This window comes from Ursus americanus, chromosome 29 (genome assembly GCF_024610735.1).
Source record: "Ursus americanus isolate L20-20 chromosome 29, mUrsAme1.1.p, whole genome shotgun sequence".
Classification (NCBI taxonomy): Eukaryota; Metazoa; Chordata; class Mammalia; order Carnivora; family Ursidae; genus Ursus; species Ursus americanus.
The window spans coordinates 27,284,650-27,311,691 of NC_142155.1; the positions used below are offsets into that span (position 1 = coordinate 27,284,650).

The window sequence follows — 27,042 nt, forward strand, 5'->3', positions numbered from 1 at the left end:
AGAGGGAGAGGGGGAGAGAGAATCTTAAGCAGGCTCCAAGCCCTGCATGGAGAGTGATGCGAACTCAATCTCACAACCCTGAGATCGTGACCGGAGCTGATACCAAGAGTTGGACACTTAACTGACTGAGCCCGCCAGGCACCCCCCAGGCTTTGTTCTGAGTATTTCATAGGCACTACTTTTAGAACCCTCACTATAACTTCATTATGACTCTATGAAGTAATTATTAATCCCCACTTTTCACAGAACAAAACCAATCACAGAATTAGACTTACCCAAGTTCCCATACCAAGTAAACTTTGCAGCTGGGGTAAGAAGCCAGGCAGGCTGGATTCAAAGCCTGAGGTACTAAGAACTGATCTATATACTACATGCTCCAAAATGCTTTCAAGCATCTCCTTTCCCAGCTGGTTATAATGCTGAAGTTTCAGAGTATACTTTTTATCTTCACAGTTGTAGTCTTCCAATAAGAATCGTTAGTGATCCTCTGTTGAAACAGCAAAACATGTGGTTCATCTATACTATGAAATATTTTTTACCATCTTAAGAAATAAAGAGATAAGAGAGAATAGTCAATGGTATTGTAATAGTGTTGCGTGGTGACAGACGGGAGCTACACTTGGGGTGAGCCCCACATAACATAGCGAGTTGTTGAATCCCTATGTTGTACACCTGAAACTAAGGTACCATTGCGTGTCAACTATGCTTCAATTAAAAAAACATAAAAATAAATTTTTAAAAAAGAGGTAAAACTCATATTACAGGACATAAGGTTAAGTTTTTAATAAAAGTATATTATATTGTGATGCTGACATTTAAAAAATAAGATATATGTATATAAAAACATATTGATATATAAATACATAGAAGGAGACCAGAAAGATGAACACCAAACTATTGTTATGGGAGTGGAAGTGAATGGGTAGATGCTCATTTTTATTGTATGTGGTTCCATGTGGTATGAATCATTTTTAAAAGGACACATTTGTTTATAGCTTTTATAATTTAAAAACTAAAAATGAACATAAGTATACATACATATGCATATAGACATATACCCTTGTCTATATTTCTAGGAAGGGGAGCATTTTTTCTAGAATGTGAGTAATAACCGAGAGAGTAGGTAGCAGAGAAATCAGTTAGCCCAAGAAAAAGAACAACAGTTTCAGAGTCAGACCGACTGGCATTTTAATTTGGGTCCTGGAATTTTCTAAATGATGCGAGACTTTGGAAGTCACTTCGTTTCTTGGTTTTCCCATTTGTGTGCAATGATAAAAAGAAACAAACTGACCTTGCTGGACTGTTTTAAGGACTATGATTAGCACGTGTAGAGAGCCTGGCAGGTATCAGGTGCCAGTAGAAGTTAAAAAGAGCATCAAATGCTTGCTCTAAGGATGCATTCGTGCCTAAAGCTCTGCAAGCTGACGCACATTGATAAAACGTGGTAGGGAGAGAGACCAAGTTCTGGAAGGAGAAAAAAACTATAGGCCTGTTTTATTTTCCGGGAAGACCTTCGGTTCCAGCCTTATCTTTCAAAAACAGCTTGTTCAAGACCATGGCTGTTCTACATGACTTCCCTTTCATTTGAGCTGTATACTCCCTTGGGCCCAACGGCCAGCATATTAATGGGGTGGGATCTCCCTGGAACCCAGATCCAAGTTTCTGTCCCCTGCCCTCCCTCTCTACTCTCTCTTCCTTCTCTTTTGTTCCTTATTTTAATTTTGTACAGGGGAATAGCAGCTACTGCACTCATTTTATTAGTGAGTTTAGGGAAACGTATTTGGGATATAATCCTTTCTTGGCAAGACTGTGGAGGGTGAATATTTTTAAACATTAAAACTTCTCTACCTTAACCAATTAACCAAGGTTAACGTCATCAGTAATAAAACATATTGATATCATCTAAGCTCTGATATAATAGGAGGAGAAGCACATTACATCTCTGTAGTATTTAACTGTAAAATCCATAACTCCAGATTAATTGTGTGTAAATGTCAGACAAACCCAAATTGAAGGGCTTTCTACAAAATATCTGACCAGTACTCCTCAAAACCATCAAGGTTGTGCAAGACAAGGAGAGACTGAGAAACTGTCACAGGTTACAGGAGGCCAAGAAAGCCTGATGACTTAATGCAACATGGATTCTGGACCGAACCCTGAAACAGAAATAGGGTGGGATACTAAAGAAAATGTCTGGAGTTTAGTTGATATTGTACCAGCGTTCATTTCCTGGCTTTGGTCATTATACTATGATTGTGTTGGATATTAACACTAGAAAGAAACCGAATGAAAGGTAATAAGGAACACTGTTATCTTTGCAACTTTTGTAAACATAAAAGCATTTCAAATAAACCATTTAAAAATCTTTTCTGATTCCTAATGTTGATAGGATATAACCATTTTGATGACTTTATTATTGAAATAATGTGTCTTCATGTTTACAATTTATTGTACTTTGATACAGAAGTTTCAAATTTTTCCAAGGAAAAAAACCCTGCCCTATATATGTGTCACTTCGATAGCCCTTTTAATAGCCTAGATTTCTCATCTTTTTATGATTTATAAAGTACCTTTATATATACTGTCTTGCCTGGTATTTCAAACAACTGTTTGAGAGGGATAGGAATCCTCACTGCCACCTGAAGGATGAAAAAAAATGGAGACAGAGACAGTTTAAGAGATTCACTTTATGGTATATGAGTGAGTGACTGTTGCCAAGAATCTGGATCGGAGCAATTCAACAACATTTAAAAAATTACCTAAAGAGCAAAGAATCTGAATTCCTTCAAGTAGGAATTACAAATGGTCAGAAGCACATGAAAAGGTGCTCAACATCACTCATCATCAGGGAAATGCAAATCAAAACCACAACGACATATGACTTTGCACTCACTAGAATGGCTAGATCAAAAAGTCGGAGAACAGCAAATGTTGCTAAGGATGGGAGGAAATCAGAATACTCATACTCGGCTGATGGAAATACGAAATGGTGCAGCCACTTTGGAAAACAGTCTGGCATCTCCTCAAACAATTAATCATGGAATTATCAGATGATCTAGAAATTCCACCCCTCAATGTATGAAATGAAAACATGTCGACACCAAAAATTTGTACATGGCTATTCATAGCAGCGTTATTCAAAATAGCCCAAAATTGGAAACAATCAAAATGTCTGTCAACACACACACATGGATGAAATACGGTATAGCCATACAAGGGAATATTAATTGATCATGGGAAGGAATGAAGTACTGAAATACACTCTAGCATGAATGAAGCTTTACTTAGCTTGTGCTAAGTAAAAGAAGCCAGTCACAAAAGATTTCATGCTATCTGATTCCACTCATGTGAAAGTCCAGAATGGGGAAATCAATACAGACAGAAAGTAGATCAGTGGTTGCTTAGGGAGAATGGGGTAAAGGGAGTGATTGCTAAAGGATACAGGATTGTCCTCGGGGAGCAACAAGGGAGTGGGAAAAATAACTATTTTTTAAATGTCATAAAACCAACAAACACCACAGAAACATAGCACATACAACCCACTATGAGAAGTGCTATGAAAGAGGAGATCACGATTCAATGAGAGATACTAGCAAGACCCTGGGTCAAATGGGAAGTCAAAGAAGACTTTGATGAGGAAGTAACTTTTTATCTGAGAACTGAAGGCCCATGTGTGTAAAGTATGGGGGGGAAATGTGTGGAAAGGGTGTTCCATTTAGAACAGTTTGAGTGAAGAGCTAAAAAAGAAAAATATTTTCCCAGATTATACATGATTCAGCTTATTTCAGTGCAAAGTTTCAGAAGGCGGGCAACAGATCTGAACTCCTCAATGGTCAATACTCCAATATCTACTATATTTTATCATTTTTGAATAGTTTAAAGCCATATTGATTTGTGATATGTTTAGATCTTGCAATTCATACTGTATGACTTATTTGGGGTTTTTTTGTTGTGGTTTTTTTGTTTTTGTTTTTGTTAACAGCCTGGTGTATAGTTTATCAACAGAAACACTTTGGCATTTACAATTTGCTGGAGTTCTCATGAACAATCTTCAGGCCACCGCAAAACTGGAAATCAAAGTGTGGAATGGATACGTGTATTCCCCTAGCTAAGCATGCAAACCCACTCCTGCTGTGCTATCCTGTAAGGAATGATGAAAATAGCCATTTCCAAAATCTTTGGATTGTAGATTTAGAAAATATCAAAGATCACTTAGTCCTAATATCATATGTTCTATTGTGGACAAATACAGCAGAAAGACAAAACCAAAACAAAACAAACTTGCTGCTTTCTTTTATAAACATTTGTTGTGATATAGAATTGGCCCAACAGTCATTTGCACTTATATTCTGAATAGAATCTTTTGGAAGTGAGACTTACTAAAATAATTTTATTTAGGGATGCCTGGATGGCTCAGTCAGTTAAGCATCTGCCTTCCGCTCAGTTCATGATCCCAAGGTCCTGGGAACAAGTCCCATGTCTGGCTGCTTGCTCAGCAGGGAGCCTGCTTCTCCCTCTGCCTACCTCTCCCTCTCTCTTTCTCCCTCTCTCTCTCTCTCTGACAAATAAATAAATAAAATCTTTAAAAAATAATTTTTGTAATTTTGTTTAACTGCTAGCTATACGTTCTCAAAATTCTCTATTCCGCTATGAGAACAATTACAGGATGGAAGCAAGAACTGTCTCCGTATTTTTTAAGTGTTTGGCATCTTACTTACAAGTGACTATTTGTCAGGAGTGTGGATTTACTATGTCCATGCTGAAGTTCACTCCCTTCTTTTTTAAGACTTAAAAATATATCTCAACATATTTGTGCATTGATAACTTACATTTGTAAAGCTGAGCATGGATTCAAGAAAAACCTTATCCTAAATAAGCAAAACCACTTCTTACAGGGCTGTATTTTCCTCATTGCCCATTGACTAATATTCAACATCTAGTATCTTTAATATTGAACGCAAGGCCTTTTACAACCCAGACAAGCTTTATCCCCAGACACTCTCTTCTTCCCTCCCCATCTGTACTATATTCCAGCTTTGCATAACTAATTGCTATTCCTTAAATATGCCATGTTCTTCTAAGCCTTATGCGACTCCTTCTGTCTTACTAATAAAGCCTATTTATTTTTTAATGTCCCCATCAATATCATTTTATGTGTTCGTGTTCTTAGCCCGAGACAAAATAAATTTCTGCCTTATATATGTTCTCTAATAGTTTTATAACCACTATTATGTTACCTACGTCTTTTTAAACACTCATTTGTGTATATGTCTGTCTTCCCAGCTACATTCTTTACTTCCTCAAGGAAGTTAATAGAACCATTCTATATCTTGTTTAGTTTCATGTCTCCTATAGAGCCTAGCTCAGTGCCTGCCATACAATAGGAGCTCAAGAAGTGTCTGTTGAACTATGTTAAATAAGATTCTAGACACTTGTGTACAATAGATCATTTCTATAGCTGGACTTCTTCAAATCTACATTATATATTCTTCAAACTAGCATTTTGAATGATTTGATTACAGAGCATAATTCTCCCCAAGAGGTGGGAGTGTTTTCATCAGTCTTGCCCATTTTTTCTTGCAACGTCATTGGAGTGAGTTGAACATGCAGCCTAATTCCACACACAGAGCAGTCCCTCTGTGCTTATCAACCTCCCACAGCCTGTGAGGCCCTCAGTGTGCCTCTGTCCTTTGCCACAAACATGAAGCTCTCGTTCCCCATCACGGCCATTGTACTGGAGGTTTCTATGATTGTTTTATTTGGACTTTTTGTCAAGTATGAAACAGAGCAGAATACTATCCAACAGCTCAACGTCGCCAACTCAACAAGAGTGGACAAATCCCTTGAGTTACATCCTTGTGAGTAAACCATCTACTTCTTATTATGCGTTTTGGGCTTTTCAGAATGTGAACTCATTTGGGGGCCTTAGAATGTAAAATCTTTGAATTCTCTAACCCCTTGAACTCCACACTGGAGCACCTTATAGAATTTGTGATACTTATGAGTACTAAGGGTATTATAAGTTCATGCGGAGGTATCTGGTCTATGGCTTCCAGTCTCTGTAGTGAATGTGTTTGGATAGAATCTGTGTCTATTAAAATACCAGCATAAGAAGACAAAAATTAAAGTAATTGATTAATCTTTTGTGTTACCTACATCTGCTAAATGACATTAATTTTCCCTTAAATTGATCCTTAGTTCTGCAAGGAATAAACATATCACCCCCCAAACAACAATAATAGCAACAACCAAGAGTCTAAAGTACCATTCAAGGAGAGAGTAGAAACAAGTGGAATAATGTGAAGGGAGCCTGGATTTCATGTGCGGACCCTAAGGCATAAGAAGTTATGTTAAGGATGATATTGGAAGTAAATGGATGTACTCTGGGTTTCATAATATTCTAAAAGGAAAGCAGTTTGTTCCTCTGAAATGGGAAGAAAAGTGTGAGCACCTAATATATTTTGAAAGCAGAATCCTTCCCTGGGAATGGTACCCGAAGAAAAGAACGGATTCAGTTTCGAGTTTGATAGGGAAGGCAATGAAATAATTAATAAAACAATAATAACTACCATTAACTGACTGCCTATTTGGAGCAGGGCATATCCATTACATCATTAACCAGGGAGAGAGGTAGTGATGTATCCCTATGATATACATTGTTTTCTTAAATAAGGCACACATAATTTTATTATTTATTAATTTATTAAATATTAAATTTATTAAATCATTTAAAATAGTAGCAATGTTTATGACAGTTCTATGGCATAGGTCTAAGCTTTATAAAACCATATAATATTTGTTCTCTCATTCCTTCATTTTTTGAGGGGATTTATATAATGGGAAGTATTCTCATGCAGACATGATGACCCTAGAGCCATTCAATGACTCAGCCATATTATTCCTGCCTAAAATATTTTATAGAATAGCCCAGAAGCTGCCTGATCATTGTTATACATATATATTTTTTCCTACATTTTCTACACTTTCCCCTACATTTCAAATCAACTTACACAAAACTTACGTGACAGCCGAAATCATTAGAGAGAAGATTATTAAATATTTGCTTGTTAAGAAGAAATGTTCAAGTCAAACCCGTGGGGGTGCCTGCTTAGTGCCGTGGGTTGTACCAAGTGCAGGAGTCAAGCACCTGGAAGGCTCTGCTCCTGCTTAAGAGGCTCGCGGCGTGTTACAGCAGTTCTCAGTTGCAGGGTGCTGGAAGGTACGATTTTCTCACAAACTAGCAAGGCAGAATATTAATTTATATTTTAAGTAAAGTCAGTTAGATATAGGTTTACTCATCCCTCTTGCTTGCCATCTGCTCTGCTTTTCTGACTGGCAGAGCAGTGCATGCTGTCACACAGACCATCCCCACGCATAACGGTGGACGTGGGCGGCACCTCTGAATATCTTATTTCATGTCATGAATGACACCGTAGACACTCGTCTGAGAGACAAGCTAAACTCTGGGGTTTTGGCCCTCATGGCATCTAGCAAATGTTGGTCACTCTGCTGAGGCAGATGTGTGTGTGTGTGTGTGTGTGTGTGTGTGTGTGTGTGTATTAAGATTTCATTTATTTGTCAAAGAGAGAGAGCACAAGCAGGGGAGCGGCAGGCAGAGCAGGCACAGAGAGAAGCAGGCTCCTCGCTTTGCAGGGAGCCCGACGTGGGGCTCCATCCCAGGACCCGGGGATCATGACCTAAGCCAAAATCAGATGCTTAACAACTGAGCCACCCAGGTGTCCTGAGGCAGATAGTTTGACAGGGAATGAAGCGTGACTGACAGTCAGCTAATTCTTGCTAACCTGTAGGCAGAGTAGAGAAAAGGGGAGTTTAGGAAGAAGGCCCTTTGAGGCCTGTCAACATTTTATTAGAAATTCTACAGACACACAGCTTTAATGTCTATGGGACATTAATGCCACAGCCATGATCTTGCTATACTCTGTTACGTTAAAATCCATTGGTCTCACACTTGGAGTAGTTTTTACTCATCTTGTTAGGTTATGCATTGATCATTTGAAAAATATTGATTCACGGTTATGCAAATATTCCAAACATTGACATATTTCATCATTAACAATGAAAGAGGATACATGTTAATACCACCAACCATTTCAACAGAAAACCCTTGAGAAGTCTCCAGAAGATGATAAGCTCACAGTGACCGACACAAACTTTCTGAAATTCTAATTTTTTTTTAAAGCCAAAAGGTATTGGTGGCAACAAATACTGTCAATTCTTTTCTTTGAAATGACAACCTCAGTTCACTCATTTTTCAGACAATGTCAATACCTGTCTGAAAAACCATAGTTTATGTCAGTCTTTTATTTCAAGTAAAAATAAAGTTCCATGGAAAAAACCCGCTCATTCAGTTGGTACTCAAACAATAACAAAAGTGCTTTGTTTCTGAGATCCCGTCATGTATGTATATGTATAATGACATTTCCACAGACTAATTCCTACAAAATATTAAAAGGACACATAGAAGGTCAGTAGCTAAATTAATAATTTTTGCTGCTTCATCAAAAAATTCTTAATTAAAACCTCCCTTTTTTTTCCCTCTGCCAGTGAGTGATCATTAAGAATTCGACATAAGAGACTCAACTCTAGGAAACAAACAGGGCTGCTGGGGGGGGAGGGGAGTGAAGGGATGGGGTAACAGGATGATGGACATTAAGGAAGGCACGTGATGGAATGAGCACTGGGTGTTATAAAAGACTGATGAATCACTGAACTCTACCTCTGAAACTAATAATACACTATATGTAAACTAAATTGAATTTGAACAGAATATTAAAAAAAAAAAGAATACTACAACCACCAGCTCAGTTTGATACCACTGCTTTCGTCGGTGCTAAAGGACCCCTAGTCTGACATACCTTTGTGTCATCATCTCTGGAAATACCAACACAGTGAAAAAAGCAAGTAACACCATAGAATTATCATGAAAATAGTTTTCACCTCTCAGACTCCCTGAAAGTGTCTCCAAGACCCCTTGGGGACCACTGAAGGTATAGGTAAACTGACAAAGGATGTACATGGCACTAGACATTATTTTATGAATTTCAATACCAGCAATGGATGAAGTACAATGGCTTATTTTTTTAAATCTACATATAAGAATGTGTTTCTATATTTACTCAAATATTAATCAGCTCATTTGTTACCAAAAGATTTAGCAGATCTAGATATATGTTACAGGTAATGAGTAACTCATTTGTGAGTGTAAATGATTCCTAGGGAATTGCTTGCTGTTATTCTAAGTGTTACCTGGAATTGTTTCTATTACTGAATTAACATACTGTTTGTGGTTTACTACCTAACAATAAGATATCAGCCTCCAGTAGAACTCTGAGGGTTACCTTTGATGGAATAGTTTTTGCCTACTGGAAAGGACTGGAAGCAATGAGCATGAGTAGAACCCAAATCCTAGTTTCTAAATACCATTGCCCACTCAGGGGCTCATTGGAAAAATTGTTGGTTCCGGGTCAGGGTAAAGAAAGCACAAGGTTTGCCAAGGGTGTAAAGACTAATGGGGATATGCCCAAAGAACACAGGATCCTGCTTGAAGCAGCACCAACTAGACCAATTGGGGATAAACACAGAATTACAAATAATAATGATGTGATGATAGTAACTCACTGAAATTAAGATAAAGGATATAGTGAACCCATAGAAGTATTCTCCAAAGAGGGGGAAGGGGGAAAGAGGGAGCTCTTCCTTATAGAAGAATGCCAACTAATTAATATAAAAAGAATAATAGATATATAAAATTAGAATTTTGAAATTAAAAATGTAATAATTGATTCCAGCAAGATTCTTCAATGAAAGCAAAAACCATCAGGTAAAGTTACTGGAGAACACATGTGTGAAAGAATTGCCCCACAGACTGCTTTTCGTTTACAGGGCAAAACATACATTTACGGTGAAGAGATCTGGCAGAAGAGTCTTAACCACATGGTCAAATTAACTATCACCGGTAATAGGACAAACAAATTATGTGCCACCTAGTGTGGTGCAATGGGAAGTACCCAACATCACCCATATAATACTCTTCCCAGAATATTGAGTCTCGTTCTATGGAGAAACAGTCAAACACATGCAAATTGGAGGACATTCTATATAAATGACAAAACACCAACAACAATAAAAAGCATTGGGAGAACCTATCTAAGAAAAAGACACATGACAAACCAAAAAATGTATGAGAGTTGAATGGATAATGGGTTAAGAATCTTATAAAAGAACAATTTGGGGACAGTTGGAGGAATTTCAGCAGAGCTTCTATATTAGATAATAGTCTTCTATCTATGTCATATTTCTTGGATGTGGTGATGATGTTATGGTTATTTAGCAGAATGTCCTTTTTAGGAAACTCATGCTAACCTGGTGAGGGGCAAAATGTCATCCTACTTTCAAATGGTTAAGGAGAATATATACATATATATCTGAAGAGAGTGAGACAGAACAAACATGGAAAATATTAACAACTGATAAATCTAGGTGAATAGTACATATATATTCATTGTGCTATTTTTCTAGATATTTGAAATACTTGCAGTTAAACTTTTTGGGGGCTGGGAGAGGAAAGAAACCACCCCAAGGATACCTTTCTCTCAGAGAAGACAAGCTCAGAATATAATCCCAGTGGTTCAAAGGACTGAAACTCTCTAAGAGCAATAAGCTATGTGCCATGTGCCCGGCAAACACCTTGCCAGCCCTTAACCATTAAAAAACAAACCAAGAGGGGTGCCTGGGTGGCTCAGTTGGTTAAGCGTCTGCCTTCAGCTCAGGTCACCATCCTGGGATCTTAGGATTCAGCCCAAGTCCGGCTTCTCTGCTCAGCAGGCAGTCTACTTCTGCTTCTCCCCCCACCCCTGCCCCCACTGGTGCGCTCGCTCTCCCTCTCCCTCTCTCTCTCTCTCTGTGAAATAAATAAATAAAATCTTTAAAAAAGCAAAAAACAAACCACAAAAACAAAATAAAAGAAGAAAGCCAAACACTTTCTAATTATACTTGCCCGCTGAACAATTCTCACCACTTGATCCAGAAAAACAATTTTTCTAAATAAGAGTCTGATAATCCCCATTAGACAGATTCTCGGTGGCCCTCACCAGTGATCCACTTATTCATGAATAACTGAGGCATCTCCTGAAAAGCTACAGGTGCCAGCCTTTCTGCTGGGGTCCTATGAGGGACAAGCCACATCTGGAGTCCTGCTTTCACACTAGGATTCACTTCCTCCTGAAAGAGTGCCTTAGTGGCAGTGCTTGCTCAATATTTGAATAAATGACAAGTGAGCACACATGGTAACAAAAACAGACAAACCCATAAGCAAATGAAATAAAATAAGAGGAATATGTACGATGTTACAGCTGTGATCTGGTTCTTGAAGGGAGTATAGAAGTTTGCCAGGTCAAGAAGTGTTGGGTTTGAGATGGAGAGGACGTTCGAGGCAGCAGGCATATACAGGAAATAGAGGGAAGGGACAGGTCAGTTTCATTCGTTTGATGGTGGTAGTGGTGGTGGAAAGTGAGTCAGAATCATCATGTGCATTTTAAGCATGTTGAGTTACCAGGGCTTGCAAGATATCCTATCACAATATAATGATGGAAGGAAAACAAGATACCAGCTATTGTTACATTTCCTCTGGAGACTAAAATCACACTCTATTGAGAATATCTGATTTAGACAAGTCTTGGCCTTTCTTAAAACCTGTTGGAAGACTTCACAGAAGTTCAATCTCCTTTCCCCCTACAGAGGACACTTTATTCCTTTAATGGCAGTCTGGCACTACTGAATTAAACTCATGGCCCTCTCTCTAGTCGCCACCCACAAATTCTTAGAGCAGGATAAAAGGCAACATAGAATCCCAATTGTTTACAGATCTTTCTTATCCACACTTTTTATACAGAATCATTATCTGTCAAGAGCTGTCACAACCTAATAAGCTCTTTAGCGACTTAAATAATAGATGAGGTTCTTAAGCCCCCTTGTGGCAAAAAGCAGTAATAGTCTTTGAGGGGAAAAAAACCATCAGAGCACAGTTAATATATATATGGTCACTTGTATTTCAAAACCCCACAGGTTCACGTTAGTTGACCATTGCCCATCAAGAGGTCATGTAGAATCCCAATCCCCAATTCCGAAGTTCCCTGGGTAGATAATGAGATGAGGGTGGGCGTCCAGAACGCTGGCGTAATTGAGATTGTCGCTGATCCGAACTAGACGACTGTGCAGCATTCTCCTCTTGGAGACTCCCCTCAAAGGCACTGACAAGGGACAATTTTCAGAAATCTATTCTTTCCTGGGGCGCCTGGGTGGCACAGCGGTTAAGCATCTGCCTTCGGCTCAGGGCGTGATCCTGGCGTTATGGGATCGAGCCCCACATCGGGCTCCTCCGCTATGAGCCTGCTTCTTCCTCTCCCACTCCCCCTGCTTGTGTTCCCTCTCTCGCCGGCTGTCTCTATCTCTGTCGAATAAATAAATAAATCTTTAAAAAAAAAAATGAAATCTACTCTTTCCTTTCTCGTCCTCCTCAAACTGCCTTTCTTGGGAGGTAGCTCCAATGAACAATAAAATGGTCAAAAGGCTCATTTTATGGATAGGGTTGAAAGTGAATGACACAAGTGTGTGCCTGAATCATGGTAGGTTTGGACTATTCTCGTTCTCTTTATTCTTTCATTTTCTACCTTCATCCACAAGTTAGATTGGCTTCTAGGTCACCGAAGGACCCTACTGACTCAATCTGTGATGTCAACCATATCTGTCTGTCTTGTTATTCGTCATAGAGTAATACCTTAGGATAAATCTCCAATGCCTCCAAAAAAGCCCTTCAAATGCTTGCAAAGAGACTTTGAAATGCTGGGTACCTTTGGAAAGTGAACATCTTCATCCACTTCTGGGTGGGATCACTGTCGCAGATTAGCTTATCAAATTTAATTTGCAAAGTTTGAAATTAATGTGGTCTGCAAGTTGTGTCAGGAGAGAAGGTCAGGAAAGTTCTGCAGAGAGGAATGAAGCCCATAAAGAAAGTGCTACAGGTTGGGCTCCCTGGGAATCAGGCTTTAGAGACAGACATTAGCCGGAAAAAGTTTAGTAAGGAGTGCCTTAAGGATCAACACCATAGCAAGAAGGTTTGCAGGGAGAGACCCCACAGGGTATCCTGAGACTGGGATTGTCTAGCTTCAGGTGGTCCTTCCCTGAGGCCAGGGGATGGTCATGTGAATCAGTCACTGGGTACAGGCTACCCCAGGGAAAGGCAAGAGCATTTCCCAGAGAGACTCGAGAACTTAGGGCTATCAGCTGGCAACACTCCCTACAGCCAGGAAAAATGGAAAGAATAAGCTCTTCATTTCTAAAAGGGGTATCTGGGCCTTGTATCGCAGCATCTCCTACAGTAGACAAACCTGAGTAGTGTCGTCTCCCAACCTCAAACACACTGTATGCTGAGCCTGATGGTAGAACAGAGGTAGAAAGAACCAAGGGGTAGTTACATGTGTTTGAGTGCCTGTGAAGTCAGCATTCTGCCTTGGTTATTTTTACATCCATCCCTACTGTGTTCAATGACTGGAGGAATTGGTGGAGTCAGGCCTGGATTCCAATCTTAACCCACCCTTTAGGCAAATTAATTGGACTCTAACATCAGTTTCCTCTGAGATATATTTTTGAGGTGTGTCCTCCTCATGTCTATTTCCACTTAAACCCCTGGCCACAATGGTTAATAGTCATTTAACATTACATGTTTTATTTTTTCTCTCTGGTTTTATATTTGTGCCCAGTTTGTTCTCAATTTGCTTTGTGTATTTATTAGGTTGAACCACAAGAAGTTGCCAATAGTTGACTCATTTTCATTGATAATTTCAATGCAAAAATTTCCATTTCATATGGTTCAACCAAATACATGTCTCACTAATGAAGCTGTACTTTGAGTTCCCCTATCTCATATTTGAGCATATCTTTCATTTAGTTAGTTAGTTAGTTAGTTAGTTAGTTAGTTAGTTTTGATCATATGTTTTATTTATAGTGCTTTAATGCATATTCCCTCCCACAGAGGTTATCCCACGCAGACTACCTCTGTGAAACAGGGCCTTTTCAGTATTGCAGATGAAAATGCTGGAGCTCAGAGAGAATAAATCCCTTGCCCAAGGTCACACAACCATGTACCAGAACTAGGGGACCTTAGCTTACATTTCCAGACACCAGGTAAAATATTTGCTCCTCAAGAGGATAGGGCCTTTTTTTTTTTTCTTTTTAACAGTGGCTTCAAAAGTGTTAACAAAGACGTTATCCCATTGGACTTGAATACTGATCTGATTAAGATTTCCAGGGCCGGTGCTATTATACAGATTTGTATCTGTATAATAAATGGAGACTGGAGCTCATTAATTTAGTCATTATTGCCTCTTATCCTATATGAAGATTTTTATGCCAAATCCTGGGGGAGCAAAAGATGACGATGTCCTAATCCCTTCAACCAAGGAACTCATAGTCAGTGCAGGAGAGGAACACCTCATCAAGGAACTGTTATCACATGACTCATGTTAAATAAATGCTAATACAGTATGGCAAACGCTGGATTGAAGTATATGTAGAATGCTGTGTAAAAGACAAGAGGAAATATTAATTTTCCCTGGGAGAACTGAGAAAGTCTGCAAGAGCGGGTGATATTTGCACTGTGGTTTGCGAGGTTTTCCTCAGGTGGAAAGTAATAGAAAACTCTTCAGATATGAGAGCACATGGTATTCCAAGAAAAGGCTCAAATATTGAATGACTTGCCCAGAATCTCATGGCTGGTAAGCAGGCAGGCTGGCTGGCACTGGAGTCTAGTCTTTGGCTGCCCGGTTAATGCTCTCCCTTTGCAGTGATTTATATAAAGGATGTAGCATTTAATAAATGGGATATACTATATGATGCAACATTTTCTTTGTTCTCCCCTAACACAGATTTTTTTTTCCCTTCTATTTTTTTTTTTTTCCAGTCTTCCGAGATGTGCATGTAATGATATTTGTTGGGTTTGGCTTCCTCATGACCTTCCTGAAAAAATATGGCTTCAGTAGTGTGGGCATCAATCTACTCATTGCTGCTTTGGGCCTCCAATGGGGCACTTTTATTCAGGGAATCCTGCACCACCATGGACAGACAATTTACATTGGAATGAAAAAGTGAGCATCCCTTATTTTTCAACCATTGTGTTTTCAGAGCATTTGTTTCTCTGCTTGGTCTCTTGTCAGTCAGCTAGCACACTGTCTCCCTGAGATGATAGAAGATTGTTGGGATCCCAGGATGTGAATCAACGCCTTGCTCTACTGAGCTGGGTCATATATTCATGTCTGTATCCTCTCTCATTTGACTTTAAGGACACAAGAAATTCCCTTTTGTTAAAGGTTATTCCTTCCATCTCAGCTACAGGGAACAAAAATCCTCCACTAGCTTTTTTTGTACATGCCTATATTTACATTTTGAAATGTCAACACTGTAGAAAGTAATTCATTTATCAATCAACAAAAATAAAGAAAAACCTAAATGAGATCAAGAACAGGTGGGTCAAAATAAAGGAAAATGCTGGAGCAACCAGAATGTATGGCAGATGGCAAGAGGAAGGGTAAGGAAGTGAGAGTGTGTGAAAGTGTACCTGGGAAGAACATCTGATGGGGAACGGTGCGGAGGGGCCCTTGCACGCTGTATGAAGTGATGCTGTGATTCATCCCAGCTCACAGTTTTATGTTGGGTGTGCATTATTCTTGGATGTATTCTTTCTTTTTTCCCTCAGCATGATAAATGCAGACTTCAGTACAGCCACAGTCCTGATTTCTTTTGGAGCTGTCCTGGGAAAAATAAGCCCAGCCCAAATGTTGATCATGACAATAATAGAAATCACTGTCTTTGCTGGTAATGAATATGTGGTTGGTGAGATATTTCAGGTAAGGATTAGAGGATTTATACTTACTAGCTTTGGACATCAGTTCTGGTTACACCTAAGGATGCCCACTCTACATAGACAAAGATCGGTGAGCACGATAGCATAGCAAGTGTAATTACACCCATCACTTATTTGAGTGTCTTTGGTAAACCAGGAGTCTTATCAACATTACCTCGTTTCATTGTCACCGCCACACTATAACCTGGGTATTAGGTTGTTACTCATACAAATTACAACTAATGATCACAGATGCTGAATGACTGCCCAAATCTGGATTCAAACCTAGATTTTTCTCAACTCCACAACTCTTTTTATTACATTATATTTCCTATCAGTGGTCAATTCCTATTATATTTCAACTACTAGATGAATAACCCTTTCTTTCTTTTTAAAAGATTTTATTTATTTATTTGAGAGAGACAGAGACAGAGACAAGGAGCACGAGAGAGACAGTGCAAGACAGAGAGCGCTAGCAGGAGAGGGGGAAGAGCAGGGAGCCTGATGCAGGGCTCCAAGAGCTCTATCCCAGGACCCCAGGGATCATGACCTGAGTTGAAGGCAGACACTTGACTGACTGAGCCACTCAGGAGCCCCTGACTAGCTTTTGTTAAAGTCTAGATCAAATTTTTTCTCCCGCATGAAAATCTCATTGATTCCCCTGAGGATAATCAATAGACTATTTCTGGACACTCCCCAGTATTTTGCTTGTTTCTATTGAACATTTAATTCCACAGCAAATATTTTTTAAGTTTTTATTTAAATTCCAGTTAGTTAACATGCAATGTAATATTAGTTTCAGGTGTGCAATACAGTGATTCAACACTTCCATACATCATCTGGTGCTCGCCACAGCAAGTGCGCTCCTTCATCCCCATCACCTATTTCACCCATCCCCCACTCACCTCCCTCTCTCTCAACAGAAAATGCTTTTGAAAACTTTCTAGGTGTCATGTGATGATGATTCTGATCGACAAAATAGTTAATGTCCCTGTCTTTATAGAGAAGACAGACATCGAATAGAGTATCCTATATCACCCACCCACCCATAGGCACATGCATACATGAGCACGCACACATATTATTAAAAATTGCAATACATACTATGAAAAAGAAGTAGAAGGGAATATGGGAGAGCATAACTGGAAGACCTAACTTAGATTGTGGAATCAAGGAAGGCCTCTCTGAGGAAGTGACAGTTAAGCTGGACCAGAAAGGTACATAGGAGTTTTTTACGTATGAAAATCTTAAATAAATTAATAAGTTTGTATCATTTTCCTACCTTAATAAGTACAATAAAGCTATGCCTCAGCTTTGGCACTCCAAACTTTCCCTCTTGGGGTAGGAAAATGTAGAAAACTGGATCAAATTCATACACTATCCTAAAGAGGACCTAAATATATTGCTTCAGGTGAATCTTGGACCTCAGCTGGATTTCACATCATCATATAGCACAGTGAAGAAATATGGGAAAGACTTGGGCTTTTTAAAGCTTCAGGTCTTTGAATTGCAGTTAAATGAGCCTTAACTGTAACAGAAAATGCATGCAAAGAACATCTTTCTTTTGAAACAAGTGCAGTGCATAATATGTCACTAAGAATTTCCCTAAACTAGAGAAGTAAACTAAAATGAATTGCATATCCACAAGGACCTAGCACTTTACAAACATGGCCGCACTAAGTCTCACCACAACTATATTAGCTGAGTAATATTTCCCACTTTGCAGAAGCAGAGATCCAGAGAAGTATAGCAATTTATCTAAAGTCCCATTGCAAGGAAGTACCTGGCCTAGCATTGGAAGTCAGTTCTGCATGTCTCCAAAGCCTGTATTTTTTTAAATTTCACTATCCTGTTTTATTCTTTCTCTGACATATCCATTCCTTCTTTTAATTTATTTTATTGTTTAATCAGTGAAGCAGTCCCTTCATTGACTTTCCTCCTGTAGTGAGACGCAGTTTCACCTCTAATAACACGAATGTTTTGACCCTCAGGCCTCTGACATTGGAGCATCAATGACGATCCATGCTTTTGGGGCCTACTTTGGCTTGGCGGTAGCAGGTGTCCTATATCGGCCAGACTTGAGAAGGGGGCATGAGAAGGAGGAGTCTGTGTACCACTCAGATTTGTTTGCAATGATTGGTGAGTAGAGATGAATTTGCCTGATTCAGTACCCAAGGCAAACTCTCTCCCCTGGACTGTCTTCCATATCCAGCACTAATATCCCTTTCTGTGGTTTACCGCAGGGACTCTTTTCCTATGGATGTTTTGGCCCAGCTTTAATTCAGCCATCGCGGAAACTACAGAGCAACAGTACATGGCCATCATAAATACATACTTCTCTCTTGTTGCCTGCGTGCTCACAGCCTATGCGTTTTCCAGCTTCGTGGGGAAGAGAGGCAAGCTCGATATGGTCAGTACATATTAACCACCATGGAAGCTTCCCTAAGTCACACTGGTGGTTGCCCAGATGAGTAGGTCATTTCTGCATCACTGCTGAACTGCCACAACAAATCACAACACTGCAAATTTGCAGAATATTTTGAAAATAACGCTCATTTTCTTCTTCATCGAATTTGTATTGTGGCAAATTAAAAGTGTTCTCAAGGAATTTACAGCTACTAAGGAACATAGTCAGGCAAAAATCAAAGATTTGAGGCATATTGCTTTAATGATGGAGCTGACTATCTCCAAGGTCTTAGAAAATCTTCCTTAGAAACAGGACTTGCCAAGAATAGAAAAAGAGAATGGGGGGAGGGCGCAAGTTGATTCTGTTTTCCTAACTGCAAATATTCCTCTCGAAGAAATAACAACTAAAAGCCACGTGGGATCCTGAATAAGACTCTGTAAAGGAAAAAGAACATTAGGGGGAATACTGGTAAAAGTCAAATAAGACCTTTAATAGTGTTCTATCAATGCTAGTTTCCTGGTTCTATGATTACATAAGATATTAACCTTGGGGGAAGCTGGGTGAGGGATATATGGAAACTCTGCAGTATTTTTGCAACTATTACCTGTCTAAAATTATTTCAAAACACAACTTTTTTTTTTTAATCCTCCCAAGTTGGTCTTTTGCGTTTCTTGCCTATGAACTAGAGAAATGTCTGTGAAGGAGTAATCCACACATCAGCTGCTCTTCTTTTCCAGCCTGAGGGAGGAAAAGGATATTGTAATTTTTTCAAGCATAGCTAAGGACATGGATTTCAAAGCTATACAATTTGTTTAATGGAAGAAAATTAAAAACAAAAAAAGAAAAAAATACCTGTACAGCTCAGTCCTCTCTTAAAAGTAGTGATGGGCTTTCCTCCTTAGGCGAAACAGCCAGAACATGATTCTACTGAGGAATTCTGGTAAATGGCAATTGGTGACTCTTTCCACCATCTTGAGATGTTCTCAATACAGTGACATTTGTGAAAGCTGTTGTCTTTCATGTCAAATGTGCATTTGGTGTCTCTAGATTCCCTCTTTGAATATTGGAATATGGTGGACTCCACAAAGCACACAGCAGCCACAGAGCTCTTTTGGTTCATGATAACCACAAACGCATTCTCAAACTGAATAAATAGACATACCATGGCTAGAATAACTATGTTGTGTACACCCAAGCTTTCCATTACAACCTCTTTGGTTTTCCTCTCATCCCTCCCCAAACTGGCATCACTAACCTGATCGCTCAGTCACTACCAAGGAATCCCAACAAGAAAGATATCAAACGTCAACTGCTTGGAAGAAAGGCAATCCATCACTGCAAAGAATCTTCTTTTTAAAAAAGAATCTATAGCCCTTTGAACTGAAGAATGTGTCATGGAATGCATGGAGCCCTAGATAGATTGCTCCATTCCTTCTGAAGTCTGCCTCATTCAGCTCACTCCATTCGTGTTTCTGTGCTCCCCACAGGTTCACATTCAGAATGCAACCCTGGCTGGAGGAGTTGCTGTGGGCACTTGTGCGGACATGGAGATTCACCCATACGGTGCTATGATCATTGGAAGCATTGCGGGAATTGTCTCTGTGCTTGGGTTCAAGTTCCTGACTGTAAGTATGGTCTCAATCGAACTTGGAATCTGCACCATCATCTTCTCCTATCCCACCAGCAGAGAAAAGCTATGAAAATCCCTTTTATCAGACCCTGTTTGAGGGTCATTTCCCTTCTGTCAGAAATACCACTCAGAGTTCAGTGTCCAGTGGTTTCTACTCTTCCTCGACTTCTTTTGTGCTCAAGGAAAGAATCTGATATTAAACTATTAAAAGAATTAGTGTGAATTGAATGTTAACTACTGGTGTTGCTTTCCTCAGGGCGGTTTCATTAAAGTTTTCGTTGTTGATGATGTTTGTTTGTTTTGTATAATTAAGGACTCTGTGTCCTTTTAAGAGGATTCAGAGTATCATCAGTAGGTAAGAAGGAGGAGGACTTGAAATCACTCACCTTCAAATCCATCTGCTAAAAACTGACATGAGTAGTTTTGCCACCAACGTATTTGGATTCTTTGACTTAAGAGGGTTTTAGATATGATGGCAAAAGGGGCCATAGATAAAATTGTCCTTGAGTCATTGACTTCAGTATGTCTAACAAAATAATAAACCTTTCTCTTTTTACAATTATAGCCGTGTCTTACTGATAAACTGAAGATCCATGATACATGCGGTGTTCATAACCTGCATGGCTTACCTGGTGTGGTAGGAGGCCTCGCAAGCATTGTGGCGATAGTCTTGGGAGCATCTAAGGCGTGAGTTAAAGAACGGGTTTTCCTGAACCTTGAGGTCCGGTGACGTTTTATCTCACTCTTGGAGGAATCTGGTAATGAGAAAGCTGTTTCTTTAGCAACCCAGGCCACCATCATTAGTATCATCCTTGCTGAAGCCAAAGAGACACAAGTGGGAGAATAGAATCAGATGGGAAGATGTGTCTTAACCAAGGTTATTAGCAGTGGCTGTTTTTTGTTTGTTTTAATTAACAGAGTTAATTTAAATATTTCTGCCATAGGCAAGTGTCTCCTCACAGATAGGGCAATAGCATAATCACAATCAGATTACAGTAGGTGTACTCTTTTAGTTAGTCTCACCCAAATGGAGGAGAGGACATCTGTGATGAGCTGAGCTGTCATTTCCTACGATCAACGCATAGAACAATGAATTAGCCCAATGTGAAGAGCAGCTGGGTCTGGGGAATCGGGAAGCCCGGCATATGGCTCCAGCTTTGCTATTGACTAATAATGGGGCCTTTGACAACTCACTTAGCTTCTGCGGTTCTGTAAAATGAGGGAATTATACTATTTATTCTGTAAAATCCCTTCAAACTCTAACAGACCTAGATTCTTCCCAGAGGGGGCATAAGTGTTTAAATGGCCGAAGGAGGAAGAACAGTTATCAGTCAAATCCAGGACAATAAAACGATGTCAAAGGCCATCAGTTGTCACTTTTAGGTAACAAGATTGGAACAATTTGATATGAAAGACATCCATGCAAAACAGCTAGGAAGATCAGAGAGGCCAGATCACTCAGGGATTAAGGAAGGAGGAATCAAAACACTCAATTTTTAAAACCCCTTGAAAGTATGAAGAAAAGGTAAATATGTTTGAAAACGTCTCAAAATGACTACTGGCTAGAGTTGAATAATTTGAAGAGAAAAAATCTCTTTCATTTTCACAGATTAAAATTCAACTCTGTTGAGACCAGTCATGATAAATATTTGACAAAATTTGTTTAATCGTATATTCTACTGAATGGAAACTTTGCTCTCACTTTCATGTCTAGAGCTGACCCATCTCTTCTGTTTGTTTTGTCTTTTTTGCCCCCTTCGCAAAATTGGAGAACAATCCCAGAAATATCCGCATTTTCGTGCAGCTCTCTCCAGGACTTAACATGCTGTTGACACCAAACACTAACATATTTGAACGCAAATCAAGCATGGTAAAAGCATGAGTCCATGAGCTCAACTCCTAAGTGCTATGGTGTGTAAACACTCTGCAAACACTCTTAAGCTATGCCTCATGGTTAGAAGTAAAGGAATTCTTGAGCATCATGCCTGCACCAGTTCCATGGAGGCAATAAAACAAGACTCTCTGGCTCTCACAGGAGGGGTCTCACTGGGTGGCCGGATTTGGGGTAGGTTCCGCTGTTGAGAGTCTAGTCCTTGGGTGTTCAGGTTGAACAGCCACTTCTCAATGTGCTCAGGGGGATTTGGGGGTGGGGGTGGATGACGAGCCTTGGAAGGCCCAGTCACATGGTGACATTCACACACGTCCCACACACCAGACAAAATATTTGGCAAAAAGCCAAGACTATTTACTCAGATGTTTCTATTCAGAATATTAAAACACAAATCAGGTTTCTTGTAAGCATAGAATAAGAAGTACGTATTCTTAAAGGACACCTGTGCACATTACGGCGCCTAATTCTTTATTTTTTTTCAGAAACAGAAAGAATTTTATTATCTAGTGGGAAGTGTCTAGTTTACAGACAAATAGATTTTGCTGTGTCATTTTTTTTTTTTAGAATGGGCAACATGTACTTGATTCCGTTATTTTTTTTTTAATTATATTATGTTAGTCACCATACAGTACATACTGTTTTTTGATGTAAAGCTTGATGATTCATTAGTTGCGTATAACACCCAGTGCACCATGCAATACGTGCCCTCCTTACCACCCATCACCAGTCTATCCCATTCCCCCACCCCCTCCCCTCTGAAGCCCTCAGTTTGTTTCTCAGAGTCCATAGTCTCTCATGCTTCATTCCCCCTTCTGATCACCCCCCCTTTCTTTATCCCTTTCTTCCCCTACCAATCTTCCTAGTTCTTATGTTCCATAGATGAGAAAAATCATATGATAATTGTCTTTCTCTGCTTGACTTATTTCACTTAGCATTATCTCCTCCAGTACGGCGCCTAATTCTAATTATGTGGTTAATTGGTTAAACCTCATGTTTCCCAACCCTGTTTTATCATGGAACACTTTTTATCAAAAATATCTTTTATGGGGAGCCTGGGTGGCTCAGTCGTTGGGCCTCTGCCTTCTGCTCAGGGCCTGGTACCAGGGTTCTGGGATCAAGCCCCGCATCAGGCTCCTCTGCTGGGAGCCTGCTTCTTCTTCTCCCACTCTCCTTGCTTGTGTTCCCTCTCTCACTGGCTGTCTTGCTCTCTGTCAAATAAATAAATAAGATATTAAAAAATTTAAAAAAGAAAATGTAATTAAAAATATATATATATATATTTTTAATTTGGAAAAGATTTTGGCAAATTCTGGTAAAATTAATAGGCTGTTTACAAAAGAAAAATACCAAGTGAATAAATATATATTAAATATTCGGCCTCGCTAGTGATCAAAGAAATGCAAGTTAGCCCAAGTTACCAATTTTTCAGTTAAGTTGATAAAGATTAAATGAATAATAATACTGAATGGTGGCTAAAGTAGAGAAATGGGGATATGAATTTCAAAAAGCCCTTAAGAATGTATAAACTTTTACTAATGATTTCATTTCTAGATAGGTTTTATTTTAGGGAAATTACTGGGCAAATTCAGAAGCATGTTCATAAGAGGATGTGTTCTCACAGCCTTTTAAAAAATATGAAATATTGGAAGCAACCTAAGGATCCAACCTCTAGAACTCTAATTACAATACATTTTTACAGCGTACTACTGAGTAGCAATTACAATTATGATCCAGGTCTACATTTGCTGACATCAAAGGACACTTAAGGATTAATGGGAAAATCAGTATTATAATGTGATTGCCTTTTTATAAAAATATATGTCTCTATTTTACATTTTTATACTGATTAAGATTTGAGGGAAATTAAACTTGTTCCCTTCATTTTCTGGACTAATGGTTTCTCATATTTTTACAATGGGTGTGTGTTACCAGTACAATTTTTTTCATATAGTAGAAAGAACTTAAACCCTTCAAATAAAAAGAAAAAAATGGAAATCTGAGTTTAGTACATTCTCTCCCTTGGACGATGAAGATGAGGCACCAAGACCCTCTCATTTTCCAGTTGTTTGCTTTCCCATAGTCACACATTCAGTCCTTCAACAACTATTTACGAACTGCCTGCTAAGAGTGAGGTACTGTGCCAAAGAGGTAGTCCTATTTCTAGTTCTTCTGTTACTCCTATAACAACCTTATGCATTTCAATAGCTTTTTATGACATTCTTCCATTCCCCAAAATTATGAGGTACTTTTCTTACTAATTTTATTTTAAAGTAACTATGTCTAAGATGACTTACAGAGATTTTTTAAATCTATTTAATAAGTGGTCTCTACACTATGTGCTAAAATTAGCTTTTCTGATCTTATTGATTTTTTAATTAAATTTCAATTGTTCCTTTTGGGATGGGGTGAGGAAAGATGGCCACTCATGTTTATTTGGCACATTACTCCATCCTCTGTGCCTAGAATGGAAAGTGGCCCAGAGTGAGTACTCAATAAATATTTGTTGAACGAATCAGACGGGGGATCAGAACTTGTTGCTATATTTTTAGAAAATACTAAACTCTTTCTAAGGAAAATCTTTTCATCAATCCTGAAGAAAAAGGTGATTTTTGCTTACGTGCTTATAAGGACATTTTAACAGTGCTCAAGAACTTCAAAGAAAATGAAAATACAAAATAAAACCAAAATTGTTATGTTCCGTTGCTGGTGTAATGCTGCTCTCTGGCCTGAAGATGGCAAGCATCCGCTCCCTCAGGAAATGAGATTTGTTTGGTATCCTGGAAATAGAACACCGTCTTTTCTTTTGGCTTCCTAGGTCTAGCGTGGTCAAGCAGGCAGCTGCCCTGGGTTCTTCGCTTGGAACAGCAATTGTTGGAGGGCTGATCACAGGTCAGGATGAAAAGTAAACACTTCCCTGTGCCGCGTGTGGTCAACATAATAGATGATAAACATATTGACTGGTAAATTTGAAAATATTCTAAACTGCTGACAGTAAAGTAATCACGTAATCTCAAGGGGATGATTTTATAGCCATATATATTTTTTATTTTTAAATAATCGCTACATCCAGTGTGGGGCTTAAACTCAAAACCCTAAGATAAAGAGTTACCTGCTGTACAAACTGAGCCATCCAGGTGCCCCTTATAGTAGTATTTTTATTACTATGTAAGTAAGTTTTCCTCTTCAGCATCATAACATGACTTGTTTTCTCCCTATTCTCATAGGTTTAATTCTCAGGTTCTTTGTCTGTGGACTGTCATCTACGGAATTCTTCTTTGAGGATTCTGTTTATTGGGAGGTACTGTACAGCGTTCTAAGAATGTAAACGATGACTATACCAGTGAAAGTTTTGCTCACCTGAAGCCTCCAAGTTTGTTTGGCATCCTTGTGATAAAACTGGATAAACTGCCTAATTGTAGAGAGAAATTGAGACAATATGTTTGGACAGATAAAATCGGAAGTTAAGGTCTTTTCCAAAGCATAAAGGACATGATGAAAAGACAGAATTTAGTAGGCAAATGTCCTTCGCTCCTCTGAGAGCAATAAAGAGCTGCTCATAAATATAATAGGAATCCCAGGCAGTAGCATGAGATTTTGTAGCATATATGTGAGTAGGCAAAAACAGGTAGAATGTGGAAGGCTGCAGAATCTCAGTGAAGAATCTGATAAGAGGTTTTATGAATAACATCATCTTCTTTCTATCCTCTAGTTTCTACCTCTTTACTCCATTGACATTTTCCCCAAATTATTTCCTGCAAAGCTTAAGAGTGATAGATATTTTGATGTGTTCAATGGGATTTTCAGGGAAAACAGGTTTGGTAAAGAGAATGTAGTCAAGGTGAGTAGGGTAAATATTTTTGTTTTTTTTATTTTTCTTAAGACAAACAATTGTTATTTCTACTTCTTTCTAAGCTTGAATAATAATTATGGAAAATACCTTGTGTGTTTCAATACTAAGCTCTGTGAGGCCCAAGTGAAAGAAACTATAAAGTGCCCTAATCTTGTTTTCTTTAAAGGTCCCCAAGGGGAGAGAAGTTGACGATGAATGAACGTGACGGCCACAACCAGCTGAAACCTAAGACTAAATACCACTCCTCGGCTTCCTTTCCCATTATCTAGAATCAGGTTTAAAATTTTTAAAAGGCAGCATCCAACAAGAACAACAGAATGGATAGGTCCTCAGCCCCAAATGTCCAGTGTGAACAATCTGAACACAATCTGGAGCTGTTTCTTGACACTCAGTGATCCGCTTGGTTGAAGGAATGTGACTTTTAAACAGAGGGTCAAATGGATTCTCTTTAGGAGTCCCAGACTACTCTCACCAGTGGGTAGGTAGGGTGAACATTCCATGTATATTCTTGTATTTTTTCCCCATAGCTGTAAATTTACAAAGAAATCAACACATCTGATTATGTCAGTTTCTTAATATAAATACTATGTCTTCAATCCCAAAGGTATAAAAGTAAAGCTAATAAAACAATATGTAAGAAATCTATTTAAGAAATACGAAAGAAATATATTGTGTAGAGCAAGAACATGATTGCTTTCAGTGGTGCTTTCTTGATTTAAAAAATAATCTAGTTAGTAATGTTCTGTCTTTACTTGAATATTCTTATGCTTAATTCTTTTTGCATGTTTACTATTTGCAACCAGAGCTCAAATGCTATCTGACCAAAGTCTATTTTGTATAAAATACAATAAATTAAATATTATTTTATTATAAATTAAACATTTGCCTTTGGCTCTCCTTTCTTTGGTGGTTGGAATTCATTTTATTAACAAGCACACATGCACATGTACATACACTCCTCATATTTAGTCCATATTCAATCCAAATAAATTATAACTATGTATTAACTACAAAATAATCAAGTTAACGTCTCACATTATAGGGTAAGTTTTAAAGAACTAAGTTTCAGAAAAGGTAATTGAAATAGTCATATAAAACCATATCTAGGGAAATACGATTTTTTTTTTCTCTAGAACCTTTTAAGATTTTCCTTTTATTTCTGGAGTTCTGGAATCTTGTCAAGCTGTGTCTTTGTATCTGTGAGGAAATATGCCCTGTCATAATTAACAGAACCTCAGTTACTAGACACTAAATATTAAACATTTCAAGTTACAGTGAATTATTTAATATTTTATTCCTCTGGAGAAACTTGGAAAAATTTATTCCTAGATCCTAAGTATTTCATTAG

At 38.6% G+C, this 27,042-nt stretch overlaps 1 protein-coding gene across 2 annotated transcripts; it reads left to right on the top strand.

Annotated features, from left to right (window-relative positions):
- Window positions 1-5,637: 5,637 nt before the first annotated feature.
- RHAG (Rh associated glycoprotein) lies at window positions 5,638-26,573 on the top strand. Of its 2 annotated transcripts, XM_045802086.2 has the most exons (10): window positions 5,638-5,858; window positions 14,978-15,161; window positions 15,770-15,920; window positions 17,908-18,055; window positions 18,160-18,326; window positions 19,811-19,948; window positions 20,519-20,640; window positions 24,660-24,733; window positions 25,069-25,142; window positions 25,861-26,573. In XM_045802086.2, exons 1-10 carry the CDS (start codon window positions 5,702-5,704, stop codon window positions 25,891-25,893), a joined length of 1,248 nt encoding a protein of 415 aa, XP_045658042.2. In that variant the 5' UTR covers window positions 5,638-5,701; the 3' UTR covers window positions 25,894-26,573. The 2 variants fall into 2 exon arrangements, 1 of the variants encoding a protein (XP_045658042.2); XR_015722280.1 differs by lacking the exons at window positions 25,069-25,142; window positions 25,861-26,573 and having other exon boundaries at window positions 5,639-5,858; window positions 20,519-22,018.
- The last annotated feature ends 469 nt before the right edge of the window (window positions 26,574-27,042 follow it).